This window comes from Rutilus rutilus, assembly GCF_951802725.1.
Source record: "Rutilus rutilus genome assembly, chromosome: 1".
Lineage (NCBI taxonomy): Eukaryota > Metazoa > Chordata > Actinopteri > Cypriniformes > Leuciscidae > Rutilus > Rutilus rutilus.
This window is the reverse complement of record NC_140209.1, coordinates 67,545,378-67,566,467: the sequence shown is the minus strand read 5'-3', so window position 1 is coordinate 67,566,467 and position 21,090 is coordinate 67,545,378. Positions and strand designations below refer to the sequence as shown.

The 21,090-nt window shown below is 37.4% G+C and overlaps 1 protein-coding gene and 1 long non-coding RNA gene across 3 annotated transcripts in view; one reads left to right on the top strand and one right to left on the bottom strand.

The window, feature by feature from the left end:
• Window positions 1–21,090, bottom strand: part of LOC311294934 (uncharacterized protein) — a 453,797-nt gene that overhangs the window by 89,452 nt on the left and 343,255 nt on the right. For both annotated transcript variants that reach the window (XM_084416040.1, XM_084416041.1), the window contains exons 9-10: window positions 11,188–11,361; window positions 4,830–5,003 (exon numbers count right to left, since the gene is read on the bottom strand). In XM_084416040.1, coding sequence (XP_084272166.1) covers window positions 4,830–5,003; window positions 11,188–11,361 — 348 coding nt within the window. The remainder of the gene's footprint in view (window positions 1–4,829; window positions 5,004–11,187; window positions 11,362–21,090) is intronic.
• On the top strand, window positions 291–768 carry LOC311296625. Its single transcript, XR_014628640.1, has 3 exons — window positions 291–317; window positions 511–564; window positions 704–768. It is a non-coding gene; the product is annotated as an uncharacterized lncRNA (long non-coding RNA).

The following is a 21,090-nucleotide window of genomic DNA, read 5'->3' as shown; positions in this document are numbered from 1 at the left end:
AACGAAAAGTGCTTGCAAATATCTATTGCAAATGTGTGTATGTGCTGAAATGTGTAAATATGCCCAGCTGATGAATTGCAAATGTGTTAATGTTTGCGTTGTGCTATCTCCGTAATGGCCCATTGACACGCAATATATGCCTACAGCACGTGTCTACAATTATTTGCATCAGTTATTCATATAGACTAATGGTAATATACTTTGAAATATTTATGTTATAATAGTTTTCAACTTTTAAAAAAAAAAAGGAATGTAGCTGCATCACCTTCATCTGCAACTCGGAGGGCACGCAGCAACACAGTCGAACATCAGAATGAGTAAGTACATATTTACCCATGTTAGTTAATTTTTTTTTACAATATGAGCCTGTATGACTTTATTTTTGGTTGATAATATTACATATTTTTTCTTTGTGTTATCTTATCAGCATGCTATGTCCATCAGTTGTGCATGTGCTGGAATAGTAGTCTAAAATATATGATAATAATAGTTTTTAACTTTTTTTGAAAGGAATGATGTAGGTTCTGCAACTCGCACTAAGAGGACATGCAGAAATCAGAAAGAGTAAGTACATATTTACCCACTATTTTACAGATGTTAGACCTGATGTTGTTTTATCAACATGCTGACTGTCCATCAGTTATGCATGTGTACTTAGTACTTTGTTCAACCTTTATTAATATTAATATTATTATTTTTATAGGAATGTGGTAGCATCACCCTCAGCCTCACCTGCAACTCGCACTGGGAGGGCACGCGATAGGTGTCGTTCAGTTTTGAGAACAACTGAAAAGTAAGTACACTTATTCCCTTTCTTTCAGATATTAGTATTATTCTGGTTTTACATATTCTGGTTTTACATAGTCCATACAAACATTATGTGTCTGTATGGCTTTGCATCTGGCCAATGTTACTTTTAATGATTGAAAAGCAGTTGTTGTTTTTACATGGCTATGGTGAAGATCAGCTCCATCAGCGACTACTGGCGGCAAGACAGTCTTTTCTCTTTGCCTTTTCCTGCCACAATCATGTCCCGAGACCGATACCGCACCATTTCATGGAATGTGCACATGAGTCATCCAGATGCAGATAAGGAGAATGACAGAAAGAGGGGCACACCTGAACATGACCGGCTTTTCAGGGTCAAACCTCTCATGGACAGTATTCGTCATGCTTGTAAAGCCTTCTATCATCCTAGAAGAAACTTAGCTGTCGATGAGAGAATGGTGGCATGCAAAGCACATACAGGTATGACGCAGTACATGAAAGCCAAGCCAACCAGATGGGGTTTCAAGTTGTTTGTTCTTGCAGACTCATCAAATGGATACACTTTGGACTTTTCTGTGTACACAGGAAAGAACAACTTTCCCACCAATGCTTTCCTTATCCACAAAGAGCTATGTGGTAACATGACCCATAAACAGTTCATGGAACAGCTTATTGCAGAGCTCTGTGGTGTGTCACAGAAAGTAGCACCAAAACCAACCAGTAGTGACCATGTGCCGGTTTCAGGAGCGGAGCTGATCTCAGATGCAAAGAACATTTGCACAGTTGGTCGCAAGATCTGTGTGCTTTGCAAAGGACAGCTTGGTAAAAGGCAGGACACACCTTGGAAATGCCAGGCATGTAATGTTCACTTGTGTCTTCAGCCGAACAGGAACTGTTTTCAAAAATGGCACCAAGACATGTAACTATATTCTATCTGCCTTTATTTTAGTTTTTGCTCATTTTGCATTATTTTGCTTTATTTTGCTTAGAGCCCGCATCAACGGGGCATAAGCATTTACTGTGAGATACCTGCAAATTTAGAACATTTAGTTCCTCCACATAGAGGAATTACAATAAAACAGATTGAAAAACAAAACCTTTGAATCTCCTCTTCTTTGTTCAGGCACGTGATGGCCCATTAGCCAGTGGGGGAGTGTCTGTCACACCCCTGGTCTGAATCTCATTAATATTGATGAGCCATTACCACTCCCACGCATAAACCTCTTCTGACAAAAAAACTGTTTTACAAGGTTTAAATCAATGTATTGTTTTATGAGAACGATTAGGCAGGATGATTTTCAGATCATTTTGAAGAAAAAACACTAGGCAACAACATCCATTTGTCAAAAGTCTTGTATACACATATTTAGTATGTGTTTTGAGGTTTTATTTCAGCAACTTTCATTTTTATTTTTTCAAATAACCACGCATAAACATTATTCTCTTAAAAACACAAAGATTTACAAGCATGTTGATCAGATATGATGGTAGCCCTGTTTGTGCTTTATAGAGTGAATTTACACCTTTGCCATTAATATGTTTATAAATAACTGAAAAAACAACAAATGTCAGAGCATGTCAGAACACCTCCAGGGCCCAAAAAACCCCTCAGACTCCAGAGGGTTAATATGAGCCTGGGTATACGGTAGGGGGTGCTATTACGCATCTTCTGAAAGAGTACTGAATCTCCTGAACAAAACGCATGCAAAGAAGATGCAGAAACAAGCGATAATCATATGTAATCAATGTAATCATATGCATATGTGAAATAACGTAATCACAAACATTAAACAGCAAATAAATCAAAACTGCCTAATGTTATTGAATTAAATGTTGATTCAGGACGAGCTATAGGCCTGTGCAAGCATTATGGGTGTTGATGGACTCAATCTACTCCGTCTGTGTTTTGGTCATTGTTCTGAATTCGATCTGGATGTAGTCTTTGACAAAAACGTTATTATCTCAGCTTTTTGCTCAAAGTTTTGCTTTTTTTTTACTTTTAAGTGTTGCATGAAGCTTGAATAAAAGTTTCTTGTTTGTTTGTGTTGTTTGTTTCTTTAAAAGCAGAGGGTCTGTTTTTTCTTTTGATATTTTGCAAATTCAGATATTCATACAACAATATATTCTGGGGACCATGACATTTTTTCTAAAAAATGATCAAAAACGTTGGCTGGCAACTTTTTAAAAAATGCTGATGGGGAAAGAGTTAACTATCCCTTTAAGTCAGTTGCATATAATATTAGAACAGAACATATATATGACAGCTTGTGGCCATTTTGCACAGACCAGTTGAAACCGCGTCTCCATCATAGAGGTGGAGGGTTGGCTGTAGTTTGCCGTGAGTATTAAAATATCCAAGATTGAGTTTCATGATGTTGCATCATTTGAATACCTAGCGATGAAAATGACTGGCCAAACGTCACTGGCTGTAATCTTAATTTACCGACCTCCAAAATTTCCCTCTGATTTTTTTCTCTGAGATTAGCGAGTTACTTACTCTTGTCTACGCTAGTCATTCATCTGTTATTTTGCTTGGTGATTTTAATATACATGAAAATACATCTGTGCTGGACTGTTTCAACCTAACTCAATATGTAACTTTTGCTACTCACTCCAGGGGTCATATATTGGATCTCATATGTACATCTGACATATAATATTCTTGTTAGTGGCTTTGCTTTTGCTTTCTCTGATCACAAATTCATAAACTAAAACTAGACTGGTTCCATCTACTCGTGTCTCACCCTGGTTCACTCTTGAACTTCGAGTGATGAAAGTTAAAGGTCGTCGCCTAGAAAGACTGTACAGGAAAACTGGACTCGATGTGCATTCTCTGGCTTTTAAAGAACATTTGCTCAACTACCGTACAGCCCTCAATGCTGCAAGATCCTCTCATTTATCCTCTACTTTTAAGAATTCCATGTAAAGGCCTAAATCACTCTTTGCCATAGTTAACGATCTCACTAATCCACCACAACATGTTATTTCTGGCTCTGGAGTGCTTGTGAATAGCTTTTCTCAATTATTTTCAGACAAATTGAAGTGACTCTAAATGTTCATTTGATGTTAGCTGATTCAGCTCATTCAACAAACTCTCTGCTTTCACTCTGACTACCTTTTCTGCCATAAGTGATCTAATTGTGATGCCTAATTCCACATCCTGCCATCTTAAAGGCCCATATCTAATTTACCATTCTTAAGCAAAATACTTGAAAAGTTGTGGCTTCACAAATGAGATCATACTTCTATGTATGATCTCATTTGTGAAGCCACAACTTTTCAAGTATCTGAAAACTAATACACGTTTTTTTAAACATTTCAGTCAGGATTTTGCCCATCTCACAGCACTGAAACTGGTCTTATTTGGCTGGTTAATGACATTCTTCCGTCCACGGATTCAGGGTTAATAAACATCTTGATGCTTCTTGATCAAAGCGCTGCATTAGACACAGTCTGCCATTAAATCCTGGCTCATTTCCTACATCAGCGACAGAAAGTATTATATCACTATACAAGGGTATAGATCTGTCACTGCTCAGCTTACACTGGGTGTTCTTTAAGGTTAAATTCTTGGCCCACTACTGTTCATCATTTATATATATCCACTTGGTGACCTCATACACACGCATGGACTTCAATTTCCTTGCCATGCTGATGACATTCAAATTTACCTTTTCCATCTACGTAATATTGCATGTCTTCGATCTTCTCTAACTCTAGCTGATGCTGAAACCTTAATTCATGCATCAATCACATCACGTCTGGATTATTGCAATGCTCTATTTCTTGGTCTGCCCAAAAAACCTATTGCAAGATAACAGTATGTTCAAAACTCAGCCGCAAGAGTTCTCACCTCCACTACGCGTTCTGCTCACATTCCTCCTCTGCTGCATGATCCTCACATATGTACATATGTATTTAACATGTACTTTGGATAATGTGGCTATATGTGTCCTTATGTGTTTGCAATGTGTGTGTGGGTGTGTAAATGTATTGTAATGTACAATGTAAAGTGACCTTGGGCAACAGAAAGGCGCTATATAAATTAAACTTCTAAATACCTCAGTATGTTGAGTTGACAGTTTGGACTCTTCAGTCCAGCAGAGAGCAGCCTCACTCCTGAATCCTGCAGGTCATTGTTACTCAGGTCCAGCTCTCTCAGGGGTGAGTTTGATGATTGTAGAGCTGAAGCCACAATTTCACAGTGCTGATCAGTTAGATTACAGGCTGTTAATCTGCAAAAAAGGAGTACTCTGGTTATAACCCTCACGGAATGAAAACATATGTCCACAGATGTATGATCAATATATTAACTGGCTTAAATATATTGAAAATATATTACAATATATTGAATAATAGACAAGGATTTATTGAAAAATTTGTGAAACTATATTTACTATGTTACACTAATGTGTATTCACCTGAGTTACTTTCACTCAATTGATCTGTTTCTGCTACACAAAGTATTGAGTTTATGAGTAAAGTTAATTACTTAACCCCCTGGGGTCGACAATCACGCCAGCGTGATCTGCTCGCTTTTTTTCTTATCAGTGCAAAAGAGACTCAAAATACTCTGTCGATTTTGATCTTACATATAAGTGTTATACATCATTCAAAACTGTTAAATGTCTTCTTTTATTTGTGTACACTCATAATAAAAACAGAATGTTGTGTTTTTCGTAAAATGAAGAAAATAAACGATGCGCGTTCTGCCGTCTCTCTCAACGTGAAACTCATTCTGAAACGCGACAGAAAATGACCTGTAACTCAGCGAATGTTTGTCACACAGACTTGAAACGCATGTCTATACGCTTGGAGTCTCTTTTTTTAAAGTATGTAAATTATATAAAAAACAAATATGTGACCCGTCACGGAAACCAGTGACACAGGTCGGCAGCACAACTTTCGAGCAAAATGAGAAAGAAGCGTTTTTTTTCAAAATTGATGATTTTCGTTTTTTTGCAGAATCTGTTAGTTGAGATCACGAAGAAGCCTCTCCATGTTTGAGATAGCAGTATTGGTATATTTAAAAGCGAACATTTTGAGGTTGAAATCGGATTGTTTTTCGGAGATTCTAGCACGCAGTAGGGGCGTGTCATTGTCGGTGCGTATTTCTATACTGAATAAGCCGGCTTTTGTTTCTTTTGTTATTGCCCCCGTCCTCCAAGGGAACAGCGTGGCTACTTAGGCTATTATGCAGCGCTCTGGCCGGCTCTTTCTGATTTCAAAATTCAATGAAGATGGACGCCAATAACATTACGATGTCCAGCAATCGATTTAAATAGTAGGTTACATGGGGTTTAATTTGTCGTTTAATGAGATGCAGCCTAATACATGTTGTCGTGCCAATACATAGATCCGCCTTATTAAAGCTACAATATGCAGGATTTTTTTGCCACGAGAGGGCGCTACATTCCAAACAACAACAACGGCGTAGCTTGATGACGATGTGAAGGAGCGTGGAATGATGGGAACTGTCGTTTTAAACTCCACCGTGGATGTAAATCAGTCAGACGGGAATCGAAAAATCATGTTCATGGATGAGGTTAAGTTTTTTTTTATAATGACATGCTTTTTGTGGCGAGGGGGGCGTGGTTCAGCGCGGTCTGTAATGGGAGAGAGAAGAGACGAGCAAGTAGGTCAAGTGCAAATGACGAACGCCTGTGTCTTATTGCTGTGATCCGCGTGGAGAGACCGCTTATAAGCCGCGCGCTGGAATGAGAGAGAGACTGAAGACCGGTGGATCCGAGCTCTCATTTTTGAACTGTTTTGTGCTGTCGCGGTTGCCACGGTGAATGCGCGTTGTGCGCGACTTTTGTTTGTTTTGCTTTATTTTAATAAAGTACGAGTCCCAGTCACGCCGACCCCTGTCTTCTTCCTTCCTGACTGACTTAAAATGAAAGTAAGGTTTAATACTACATACTGGTTATCATAGATGTTACTGTATTGTTGTAGATGTATGTCAAATTCATTGTTGTGATAGCGCGGCGCAGTTTTACGTGTTCTAAACAATTGTTGTAAAAGTACATTCGAACATACCCACATCATTTGCCAAAATACTGATTAATCTTTATGTATAACACATGCTATATTTATTTACATGGCCATAAACACCAGACGTGATACACAATGTCAATAAACTAAACACAAATGTAAAGCAATAATACTTTCCTTACATAAACATAACTATTACCGAATGCTACATTTGGAAAATATAAAATTAAGCATACTTTGTCGACAGAACCAGCTGCAATCGGTAAAGAATAATTGTGTTCCATAACGACTGCACAAAACAAGCTAACGCTTGTTGCTTGATAGACGCTACAACTACAACTTCCGCTTTTGTCCAGGACTCCAGGCAGTACGAGCGGAAACCGAGGGTAACGCGGATATGACGCAATTGACTGGCGACTCCCAGCTCCCCCCTGCTCTAACGCCCCGTTTCCTTGGTTAAAATCGCAATTTTCTCACGATTTAAAAATAGTTGGAAACATTTGGGATATTGTAAGTAATCAACTTAACAAAATATATAACACTGGCCTTGAGATTATGGGATATTTTAATGCAAAATTCTTGCATATTGTACCTTTAACTAATGTGTATCTTAATGGTCCAGTGGTAGAGCTTTCGCCAGCCGTGTCAGAGTGTCTGAGTTCGAATCTGCCCTTTTTTTTTCTCTCATCAAAACGATTATGTTCATCAGTGGTTGTATATCAAGCAGGGACACGCAAACGTTTGCATTATGTTTTGTGGTTTCACCAGAACGAATAGATAGTATCCGCAACGGATTGAAGCGCGCGTCCGAGTGAAGACAGTGCGGTGTGTGCGCGAGCCACACGAGAAAACACTGTATCCGCACCACTGATCGCTACGGCAACCGAGCACTTTGATCACTTGATTTTAAAAAACACATTTCAGCGCTAGTCTCTTATTTAAAAAACAAACGAAATGAATGCTCTGCCAGTTAACTGGAGATGTTTTATTTATTTGTAGAATTGCATGAGTACACCAAAGAAAATTCCTAGTCTGTGAAACCTTTCATTGACAATGGCAATAAAATCTATTCTGATTCTGATTCATACTTGGATTCATACTCATGCTGTATATATATATATATATATATATATATATATATATATATAGCCTATATCACATAGCACATCCTGTTTTTGATTTGAACATTGTCTAGAGTTTATCTTATTTTTTTATTTAGTGTACATAAGAGTTGCCTATACAGTTTTATCGGTAGATGCTAAGAGACATTTATTTATATATTACCTGTTTGCAAACCTTTTCTTTTTTCTTTGATGGCACATTTTCCTGACCTTTTTGCTCCCCCATGTGCTTTACAGCTTTACAGGGGGAGCTTTACAGGGGTATGGCTTATCTAAACGATATGTAAATGAGCCCTATTGTCACTCCCAGCAGGAGAGAGAGGTGAGAACTTCACAATCTTTAGAGGGGTTTTCTCCCCATTGAGCTTTTTTGAGTGCCTACCTTCAAATGGCCACAACTTCTCCAAATATTATCAGATTTCCATGTGTTACACATCGTTGGAAAGCTTGGAAAATACACTTTCAGAATTTGTGAATAGCTTAAAATGCCCCAGAACCGACTTGTGTCCCTGCTTTCCGTGACTGGTCACATATTCTCTGTTTAAGTAATCCGTATGAAAGCAGCGGCATGAACAGTTTCTCAAACGCGTCCTAATTAACTCTAATGTGACCACGTCCACGTGTGCACGAGCGATTGACATGCAAATGATCCACGCTGTAACAAACGTCTTACTGTGACCCCGTAAGTGTTCATCAGAATGTGACCCACGGGATCGTGCTCTGTCCTTTCCTCATGCGAAGTATTGGTTTGGTTAAATTTGTAATACATTAATCATATGTATTTACTCGTTAATTCATCTGACTCCATAAATGAAAGGTTTAATAATATCTGTGCCTCACTGAAAGTGAGCGAATGTTTGACTATTCCTTATAACCATTAAAGGAACAATGTCAAAATCAGTTAGAACAATCGCGTGTAACAATTTAATATTTCAAATATCAGAGATCAATTCCACAATCAATTCAAATATCTAGAACAAGATTATACATTGGTTACACCAAAGAATCTTACCCAGCTTGTAACCTGAGATAAAGAGAGAGAAAGGGAAAGAAAGAGAAAGAGAGAAAGAGAGAGAGAGAGAGGGAGAGAGAGAGAGAGAGAGAGAGAGAGAGAGACCACCTATTCCATTCGTGACCAGCAAAGAAGACCCTAGAGACCCAGAGCACACCTTCCTTTATCCCCTTGACCAGGTAACATGGGGGATGGGGGAGGCCACCCTCAAAAGTGCTTCTTATTCAACAAAAGGGGGGTGGCATTATCTGGACCAGTTTTCTCTAAACTTCTATAAACCTTATTTCCTTTTATTTTATCTATCTGGATATGAGATATCTGTACCACTCACTTTGAGACATTTCAAATGACACCAAAAACGTAACAGTCAATGATAAACATTCACATGAAACCATGTTCTTGTATGAGTTGTTCTTAGTAGTTTGTGAGAGGAAGTCAGGCCGTGTGGGGGAGGTCGAATGTTAATTAGCCACCAGGGCCTTTTGCCTCATGCAGGCCTCAACCAGTATTTTCAGTCTTACAACGCGGAGGAACGCAGACCTGTAAACACCCTCATTACCTCAAAACAAAGAATCAGAAACTTCAGTAACTTACTCCTCTCTGCTTTTCACAGAGTTTGGAAGACTGTGTTTGTGTTGTGCTGTGCTGTGCTGTTGACCTTGGATTTACCTCAGAAGAATTAGAAGAACGCGATTTGAAGATGAGAAGATTTTTAAGGTAAAACATGTTAAACTGGTGGTGCCAGATTAAAATGTATGTTATGAAATGAGATTGGAGTAAAAACATGAAGCCTAATATCGTATATGTATATGTATCTATATATAGACAGAAACATGTTGAAATGTGAACTAGACTGGTAGGCAACCTTTCAGTGCTAAATGTATTTGTCTGCCACAAGGATGTATTTATATTCTATAATAAAACATAGCATGATAAAAGTAAAATACTGTTAAATACTGTGTTTGTGGATATCTGATCAAACGTAAATGTATAATATGGTAACAATAATTAGTTTAATAGTTTGGAGCGGCTTGATCGCTTCAGTAAATGTTCTCTGCATGCGTTTTGCGTTTGAGAAAAGCAAAACGCGCCAAACAATAGGCTACATTTTTTTTACTCCAAATGTTTATTTTCGCGTATCGTATATTTCTTGTTTATTTTTTGCATATAACATATGATAATCAATATATTTTTCTCTATTGCAGTGTTACTGAAGTGTTCCTTTTTAACGATTTATAGGCCGCCTGCTATAGGATATTGTTAGCCTATTATTATTTTATGCAGCACAGCACATAGCCTATGTCTACAAGGCACAACAAACCTGGCATTCATATATATGTATATATATATATATATATATATATATATATATATATATATATATATATTCACAGATCTCATCCCAAGGATTTTCACTGATCAAAAGAGTGTTAGGGCATTAAATACTTTTAAACATTGCTCTACCAACTCTGTGAAACTGTGGCAAGAGAGCCAGCAATATTGTGGCAATATTTTAATCTATATGCACTAAACACCAACATCAACAATCAATGTATAAATTCTCAACAATGGTGACATGCTTTATGCTGCAATGCATTCAGGGAACCATTTTTGATGTTTATTCTATGATGGTTCCCAGTATGCTTTGCAACATGAATATATCCATATACATGTCACCATTGTTGAAATTCATATGCTGATTGATGTATGTGTGTTTCTAAATGATGCTGCATTTTGAAAATATTTTGTGTACAAAATTAAGTGGCCACAAGATTGTTGGCTCTACCATACACACCATACTATTGTGAAATATCAAACATTTAAAGGGGTTGATCCCCTGCAAGTTGTGCCGATATCTTGCAAATAACCTTGCTCAAGTCACACACACAGACATAAACATTCTGCATGCATGAATAACATTCAAAAAAAATTTATTAAGACTCTGAACATTACTAAATTGTATTTACTGTCTTTATTGTGCTACTGACACAAAACAGCAAATAAAAGGGTCAAATAAAGCCAAACAATAGTAAACAAAACAAAAAAAGGTAATGTCTTAATTTATTCATGCATCAATGCAATGGGAGTACACTGTAACTCAGAAATATTTAGTCAGTAAAACTTGGAAGTAAAATTATGTACACTTGAATATATTGGTAGACTTTACTAGGTTTTTCTGAGTCAAGATTTTTTTTGAGTCAAGAAGTCGAAATATGTTAACTTTACTTGCATACTTTCCCTTTCCGACCACAGTATGATAGCAGACAGGATGATTCTTACTGGTCCACTTACTTGAGTTTGTCCAGTGTGCAGTCTGGATGGTTCATAGCTTCAGAGAGCAGCTTCAGTCCTGATTCTCCTGGGTGATTGTAGCTCAGATCCAGCTCTCTCAGGTGTGAAGGGTTTGAACTCAGAGCTGAAGCCAGAGCAGCACAACCTTCTTCTGTCACCAAACAGTGAGATAATCTACAACAACAGTAAGTGTTAATGTTAGTATGCTTCATTTTTAGAGAATATACGCTAGCAGATTGCAGGCTACTGAAGGACTTCTAATTGATAGCAAATAGGGATGTTAATATTATTTCTATTTCAAAAGTGACCAGAACCAACAGGAAAATAAATGTGTGCCTGTACTAGCAGCATACTTGTAGTAAATTAATACAAATGCCCGCATATTCTGAATCTCTAACATGAAATAGACTTCTAACCGACATCCTCCTGTTATGTGCAATGAGAAATAAAATCTTTCAGACAAAAAAATAAAGATTTTGCTGTAGAAAAATCACAAACAGCTTTCATACAAAAATAATGCTTGAATAAATAAATATAAATATATAGATATATAAATAATAAAGAGTCTAAGACGTATGACTTGAAATTGTTGCTGTATACCACAATCAGAAACAGCTTATGCAAAAAAAGTAAATGAACATCTGCAGAGAGCACAGTCAAAATGTAACTTTTTGTGACTGCCATTGCACTGTGGAGGGCAGTAGAGTAACAGAAATACAAAAATAGAAAAAGGCCACAATGAAATTATGCACATTTTCCATATGTTAGCTTTTAACAAAGAGGGTGCCATTTGGATTTCGCCAAACTGCACTTTCACTGCACGTTTCAGAGTTCCGAGTAGTACTTATAGGGGGACATGTGTCAAAATGATTTACAACTTTGACCTTTGGACAGGTTGAACTTCCGGTGACCTGTATGATTGATGGGTTGAACTTCCTGGTATGAGGTCATGGGATTAACCTTTGCCCTTCCTCCCTATCGATCATGTTTTTTGACAGTTAGTTTTTGCCCTAAGACCTAGCTAGTACTAAATCATAGTTTTGACGGTTAGTTTTGAACTATGACCTAGCTAGGACTAAATCATAGTTTTGACGGTTAGTTTTGAACTATGACCTAGCTAGGACTAAATCATAGTTTTGACGGTTAGTTTTGAACTATGACCTAGCTAGGACTAAATCATAGTTTTGACGGTTATATGTGTGTGATTTTTGCCGGTTGTTTGAACTTTGTCCCAGTATGTGTGTGCGTGTGTGGTTATATGGCTTGTGCCTGTGCCCCCCTCCCATTACATTCCTGAGCAGTATATAAATGGGGCCAGTTATTTCATATATGTGACATTCAGTTATTTCACATTTATATATAAAACATTCTATAATTTATATAATCTAAAACAATTAAAGGTTGAAAAAACATTTAGTTATTTCACATTCATATGTAAAACATCCTTTATATAATATAAATTATATAATAATTATCATGCTAAAGTTCTTTTTAAAAGTGTATAATATAAATTATATAATCTAAAGCAATTTAACTAATTTAAACATTCTGTTCTTTTTAAAATTATATAATGAAATACTTATAAAATCTACATAATGTTGCATATCACACTAGCAATAGTTTGAAAAAACATTCTGTTCTTTACACAACTGAATTCACATAGTCATTCCTGTATAAAATAAGATATATAAGATCATATCTCCCGAACTAGGGTGAAACCCTTTACTGAGAATATACCACCGGCCATCTACTCAAAATATATGTAGAAGTTTCAAATGTTAGCATTTGTTGATGGTGGCCGCATGAACAGACTTTGCGGAGAGCTATAGCAGGAAGCATGCCCTTTGACCTCCTTGATTTTGGAGGCTTTTTTGTTAAAGATTTCTCCCATCTAGCGGTTCTCCCATCTACTCGCTTTTTCAAATGCGGTAGCCGTTATGTGCCAAGAAGCTATGACAACGTGTCTTCCGATAGCACTTCATCGAGTTTAATTGTACATGTTCTACCGTTATGATGTACTTGTTACATGTTCTACCGTTCTATATAATGATTTACACAACCAAGCAATAGACCGTACCTTTGACTGACCCGTCGAGAAGAAAGCAGGCAACTTCCCTTTCAAAGTCTTTCTCCTTCATTAGCTCTTTTTCACCTGGGAAAAGCTATCCCGATATTTATTTACATACCGATAAATTAAATTTGAATTTAATTAAAACTTCTCCTGTGGCTCGGCATAACTATGATCCAGCATTATATTGTACCGTGCAGTGCAGCCTTTCAAATGTGCCGCGGGAAGTATCAATGTCTCCCATATGGTCTAGCGGTTAGGATTCCTGGTTTTCATCCAGGCTGCCCGGGTTCGACTCCCGGTATGGGAAGACAATTTTTTTTACATTGCCAACAAAATTCAAGTTCATCAATAATCATTTTTAGTTACCCATAGTCTTACACAAACTGCAGAAACAAGCAGTTTCTTGTAAATTCGGTACTGAATCATTTTCACAAATACAATTATATTGAATTCAGAAAATTTCACTATGGAATACTTTATCATAATTTGGTACGTCATCATTTCATCTCATAATTATGACGCATAGTCATAATTTCAACTTTTTTAAGTCATAATTTCGACTTGTCATAATTTAATTTTTTTGTCAATGACGCCTTTTTAATGTAATACTTAAAACGTTTTTAAGGCATAATTTGGTTGTTGACTATAGTAGTGTTGATGATGAAACGTGTTGAGTTAGGCTAGCGCTTTTTGTACCTCTCTGGTCTTTTTCAAGATGGCGGAACGACACGGAAGCTTCCTTGGACATACCCGCCCCATGTAAATAAAGATAAGAAATTAACTCAGATCATTGGCACAGATCATTTTACACCCATGAGGACTTATTTTATGAATACAGACAATGATTTTAGCTAATAAAATACCATTTTTCAACCGAGCGAATCTACACATGAGAGGCCTTCAGAAGTCATAACTTCAGGGGTAGGTCCGTTGGCGAAAACACTGCATGTGTAAAAATCAAATACTGTATGACACTTTTCAAAGTTAGAATAAAAAGACCTGTTGTGTTCTGACACAAGGCCATTAACTTGTTTTTTTTTTGTGCTTATTTCTACAAACATTATCATGGTTTTGTTTAATCGTATTCATATTTATCAGGTTGATGTTTAGTTTAGATGTTGATGATTAAGTTTCAGGCGTAGTGCAACCAGATTTCTCTAACATCTCACTCACAATGCAAAACGTTGTAAATAACCATATTTTATTAATATTATGTTGATTTAAAGTTTTTGTTATTAACTAATACCTTTATCTTTTAACTAACATCTGACCCCAAATAAACAGATAATGGAATGTTCACACTATACAGTTAGATATTCTCCTACTTGTATCTTTGGGCGTATTTTGTCACACCGTAGTGATGCAAAGTTCCACACCCTATGGACTAACTTTAAAACATAATCTTTATACAGGAATGTCCATGTAAGACTCAAAAGACCAATTCACTAAGAATTTGTGATACAAAAAAGTTCCCAAATGATGATGGTTTTATTACTTCGCTAGATTTAGTCATCTTGTTCAGATAGCAGGCGACACTGTTTCACATGTTGTATGTTGGACCGTATGTGTTTTAAGTGAAGACGTTTCTTTGAGAGCCGTTTATAGAAATAAATGACGATTAAGAATTTAAGCGATAGTTTGACTAAATTGATATCAATCACACAAATACGAATCACACAAACTGTTTTACACTTAAACTATTGCACCGAGAGATGCATATTCATCAAAGCTTGAGGCTGTTTAACAAAGTTTCACACTTTTGGTAAAACCTGCTGATAAAATTGCACAAAAGTAAATTCTAATTCTTCATCATCATGAGCCATTTAAAACAAATACAGAAAAGCCACTATAGTGATCCGTTTTGAATGTCTGTCATTGACATCTTGTTTCTTTTTGTACAGTTTGCAAAAAGTACATAGAGCGTGGTCAAACATGTTAGGAATGTATCCTATACATTATAGGTCCTTCTACACGATAGTGTTTGACTAAATCTTTCTGCGATGCCTACGAAACAAAGATGAGTATTGCTGTGTTTCTGTTACCTATTACGCTTTAAACTCGTCTAACTATTACACTTATTTTGTTATTTTGTGTGTGTCGCTAAACAACGGTTAAGCCAATGAATTACGGTTGATACGTGGTATTTTTACGTGAATTGATTAATTTTTTATTCCGTCCACACTTTGACACCAGAGTTTTATTCGGCAGAATGCCGAAATTTTTAACATATCGTAAATTTCAATGGTTAGATAAATCATCTAACTATTATATGTGAAACAAGCACAGTGGCATTAGAGTCAGATTCTTGTTTATATTGAACATTGTTATTGAACCGTTTTTCAATATTATTGAAAATAATTGTTAAATAAAAGCGCTATTGTTCTCTGCCTCATCAAAGTTCACATAGTTTTCACCGGAGCATATCGACTCTGAAACAAGACTTTGTTTAAAAGATTTTGAAATTGTTTAACATCACTAGCGTAACACTTATCGTATTGCCGGGTGCGATTGTAATGTTTTGTATGGCGTTTTCTTTACACTTTCCTACAGTTAGCTGTAATGTTAGTGAACTCTAGGTCTTCTCTTTGTTCATATACGACAGTATTCACATGAATTGGCTTGATTTGTATCTTGATTTGATACGTGAGACATTTACATTATATTGTTATACCGTCCTAGTTTTTAAATAGCGCTAAAATGTATATTTTAACCCTTTGTGCGGATATGCCGCACAAGGTTCTCTGTTCTCTGGTTCTAGGTTTTTAAAAATACCGCGAAACAAAGACAAGGACGCCTCTTTCTATAAGCGACACTCAAAATCTGTGCATACAACAAAACACATGTAGGTGTACGAAGATTTATCAGAAAATTACTTTTGTTTGAAGAAAAACTTAAATCAGCTGGTGCTTGATCACTATTGAAGTTATTAAACACCCCTGAATTCGGTAATGATGCGATATGGATATCACGTTTTAATTTTAACTCAATACGCTAAAGGTCTATAAACTTCAACATCTTGTAGGTCAAATTAACTTAAAGCCTGCGCAAAATTATTCTTAACTTAAAGCATGCGCATCCTAACTACTTTCTAAATGTTTGTAAATCCAAAAACTGTTGTCACTGTTGTCACTGGATTGTTTTTATGCATCAAGTTAAATCCAAATGATAGTAAAACTTTATGATAGGAAAGTACGGACGGCGCCTTTGACCAATCCTCTACATATGGGGCACTTGCTCAGAGAAGGTGCACATTCTTTGCACACAACTAGGTGCCCACAGGGGATGAAGACAATGTTCACTTCCTTATCCATGCAAACTTTGCAGGTGCGCTCCTCTTGAAGTCTTCTTAACTGTTCCTCCATAGACAAGTCTGAAAGATCTTGACTCGGTGATGCAGCTTCATTTGTCTGGACCGTCAGGCCACACTCAAATTCCATCTCTAAAGCAGACTTCACCACAGGATTGTTCTCTTGTTCTCTCACAAATTCTCTTGAGTCGCTGTCTCCATTAGTCAATAGCTGCTCAAATAGTCTTGGAAATCTTGCTTGAATCTGATGAACAAACTCTTGGCCCTTTTCTTGCAACAGGTATTCACATCTTGGAAACCACTTGGCATGTTCTACCCATGGATCATCACCAGACTCCCAACATCTGAATCCACCATCGCAACAAAAGCACTTCACGTCATCATTACGACCAACATAGTAAAAACCAGCCTTAGCCAATTGGTCCGGTCGAACAGTTATTCTTGAGGGCCAGTAGACAAATGTGAGCAACCTGTCTTCACACTGTTGCATTGCCGATCCATTGGAAAGACCGCCACCAGATAAAGGTACATTATCTGCATGGTCACCTCGAACGAAGCGGCAGTTGGGGTAATTTCTCTGGTGTTCTGATACTGCCCGATCTCCTGGTTCCCAGTTGCTAAGCTGGCCTCCACAACTGAAGCAAGCCACTCTGTCGCCCTGGCCAAGGTAGTAGAAACCACTTTTGGCAAGCTCGGCCGGACTTACTGGTGCAAGAGGCCAATTCTGAAAGGTGTCAAGGCGTTCCTGTTCCCGACGCATGTCAGGATTCTGACAAGCCGGAGGGCGCTGGTAAGACATATCCTCAACTTCACGGGAGGATATGGGGCTGGAGAGGGTCAGGTTGCTGAATGCCATGTTTAAGTAACCCACCCGATCCTCCATTTGGCCTGATATGGATGCCGTGGTGGTCGATGTTACGGGTGTCGCAGGGGCGGAAAGAGGATGGCTTCGTTGCGAAGCGGGGAAAAGGCACTTTTGATGAAGACATAAAAATGTGACAACAGGGCGTATCCACTCAAGCCCTTCTCTCTGCCGGACATCCCATGCCTAGTGTCTAGTCGTCCATGACAGAACACATCATCTTATTAAAAAATGTAATGAGAACAAGAACAACACCACAAAATGTCCTTTCTTATGCTCTGTACACAACGGGCAAATTAGTTGTATCATTTGATATGATACAACTGTATTGCCGGCTCGGGAATACAGTAATTAAAAAAACAAATATTTAATCTTTTAAATCATGTAGTATTCTAAATATTATTATTATAATACAATTTTTATGAGCTCAGACATTTTTTCATTCAGAAATTTTTATTTCAACATTATACTTTCATACATTGAAGAAGAAATTTGAGTGAAAGACATTTACAGATGGTCTAACCCAGGGGTGGGCAAACTACGGCCCGCGGGCCACATACGGCCCGTTAGGCTGTTTAATCCGGCCCGTCGAGTATTAAAAAAATTGTCTAAAGATCGCATTCATTTTGCCTCTTTCTTGCAATACTTTGCGTTTTATATATATATATATTGCGTTGCAAATATTTGACAATCGGAATATCAGATATTTCATGCCATAGCTAACAAATGTAAAAAAGGAAAAATGACATAAAAGCAGATCATCATTCATTCAGCGCTGTTGTGGCTGCGGTGTGTCACGTAACAAGCTAGACGCGTCACCATGGAAACCAAACAGACCGCGACTTAAGCGCATAGACTTGGTGCACATTAATGTTTTTTTCTTTTTTTGAAAACTCACAGAGAAAAAAATGTTTGGTAACCGCTTGCACACATGTTTAGTTTTTCCTTTGATTTGTCTGCTATTTATTTTTGCTACTCTGGATTTGTGGATGTATCCTCCTTTATCGTCCGGCTTTCGACTAACGTTACGCTCCCCTGTCTGCCATGTACAGAACCCGGTTTTGTTCATTAAATGTTCTGATCTGCCTTTGCTTTTTATGTTTTATTTTATTATACTTAAAATAAATTTGTATAATCGTTTATTTCGTTTTTTTTCCACAAATGTATGTCTTTTGGAAGTGCAAATTGATTGCCATGCAGTTTTAATAAAGTTGAATTAACGTAACCTTCTGTCATTTTTACTCTTCTAAGTGTACACTTAGGTGTTTTGTTTCTAATTTACGGTTAGGCCCATTAAATAATAATAAGGATAAACAATATTTAAAAAGTATAGGCTATAATTATCAATCATCTGACTAATTAAAAATTAACCTCAAAACATAACATGCTAAATGGGGGATATCTAGCATAAAAAAATGTATTGTCAGAATGTCCTCTCAGTTGTTGAATTTCGCGCAGACGTTGCCACAACGTAAATGTGTTTGCTCAGCCCGATCTCATGAAAGTTTGAATACCACGAATTGTATTTGTAGTTCTTATGAAACGCAGTTTTCGCGTGCATATGATACGCACTTAAAGGGATAGTTCGCCCAAAAATTAAAATTCGGTCATCATTTACTCACCCTCAAGTTGTTTCAAACCTGTATGAATTTCTTTTTTCTGCTGAACACAAAAGAATATATTTTGAAAAATGTCGGTAACCAAACAGTTGATGGACCCCATTGACTTCCATAGTATTTTTTTTTTTCTATTATGGAAGTCAATGGGGTCCATCAACTGTTTGGTTACCGACATTTTTCAAAATATCTTTCAAATTATTTCAAATATTTTTCAAAAATTGCACTCCGCACCCCTAATCCTAACCAAGGAGTTTACAGTGCATAGCATATGCACAAAAAAAATATATATTTTTGGCGTATAAATGGCACGAGAAATTAAATTCGTGGAATAGATACGCACTTTCATGAGATCGTGTTTCATAATCTGCTACTGGGCCGGCCCTCTGTCAAATTTTAAAACCCAGTGTGGCCCTTGAGCCAAAAAGTTTGCCCACCCCTGGTCTAACCAGAATAGAAAATATCCGCAGGCTATCATGTCTTGCTCCAGGGTATAGTTGACCAGACTTTCAACTAATTCACCAACGTCAGTTTTTGCATTTTTTGACACCAGTGACACACAGAGATCCGTTACAAATGTCCATATAGCGAGTATCTCGATGATTTTGAATTCGCCACTACATTCACGCAACACATCCAGAACTTTTCTGAGGATTACGCCGATCGGCTCTTTGCCGTTAAAAAACATGGGCGTTACATCAGGCCATGGCTTTGTCAAGCCTCTTACGACTTCCATTTCATTTTTGAGATTTGTCACGCGTTTGTTATCCTGCGCACAATCTTTTTTCATATCACACGCAGCGTCGATGATCCTGTGCATCAAGCCAACCATCTGGCCTCTAAAATGATCTTTAAACATAGAGTCCAGCGCAGCTCTTAAACGACACTCTTTGCCCGTGGCACACTCACACGCCGGATGATAATCGTTCTCCTTTAGGTTTTGCGTCGCCATTTTTTCAGCTTTTCGAATTTTTTTCCAACTTTTCGTTCCTAGAATGTTCCTGCAATCTCCCTTGCGGTACAATCGTGCGTTAATGCGCAGAAGTTTGTGGGTCAGAAGTTTGCGTCAGGCTCAGGCCTTTCAACTTTTGATCAATGAGATGATGCAGTAGCGCAGTAGTCCGAGGCTAGTAGAGCTAGAGTAGAGTGTGCAATGTCCTGAAATATTTATCAGGACAACAGCTCACCCGCCCCGCTGGAGGGGCTGAATAGGGTGTTGTCATCAGGAAAGCCATAAATAACTATGTAAATTAAACCCACATTATAGAAGTTTGAATCGTTCGAGTCATACACACAAGTGCAGCGATGGAGCGCGTGAACACGAGCAGTGTGAGAGGATTCCTGAGATCTTGCGACGATCTGACTGAGAAGATTCGCTGTTTAATACAGAAGAAACTCATCAAGAAATACATGAGCAGGTATAAAAACCTATTTTATGCATGGATTAAAGAATAGAATAAAAAATAGGCATTTCTATAATAAAAGTATTTCGCTCTCTCACTATGGACACACAATCCCATGCCAAACTATCATTTGGCATAACTAATCATTATCAACATATTTTTTTGATAAAAGAGTTCCAAAGTTCACTTTGTCCACAAAAAGGAACTTAGCCTTAATTTACTGAAGGCTATGGATGTTAGGTACATATGTTTATCAAATTGTACACATTCATTCATGTACACATGTTATGTGTTTCTTCTCCTCTCACATTAAATCACATGTATTATATAGGCCTATTTTAAGGTCAAAATGGTGAAATTAGAAAAAAGTTGATTATTTTTGTCGTTCTATTCTGTCAAATATGAATTGTTTAGTTTGGCTACTTGCGCCTTATCAGCTGGAACGCGCTCTCAGCGGCTCCTGTGAACATACTATTGTCCTAACAAAGACTATTATTGTTATTGTCCTAACATAGAATATTGTTTTAACTCTGGTTTAACCTGCTGTGCGTCTGTTCACCGTCCATCATGTGCTCTAACACCTGCAGCATCAGCCGGTTCATTGACTTTGAACAGGTGTATGAATGTGTTTATTTTATGTTAAC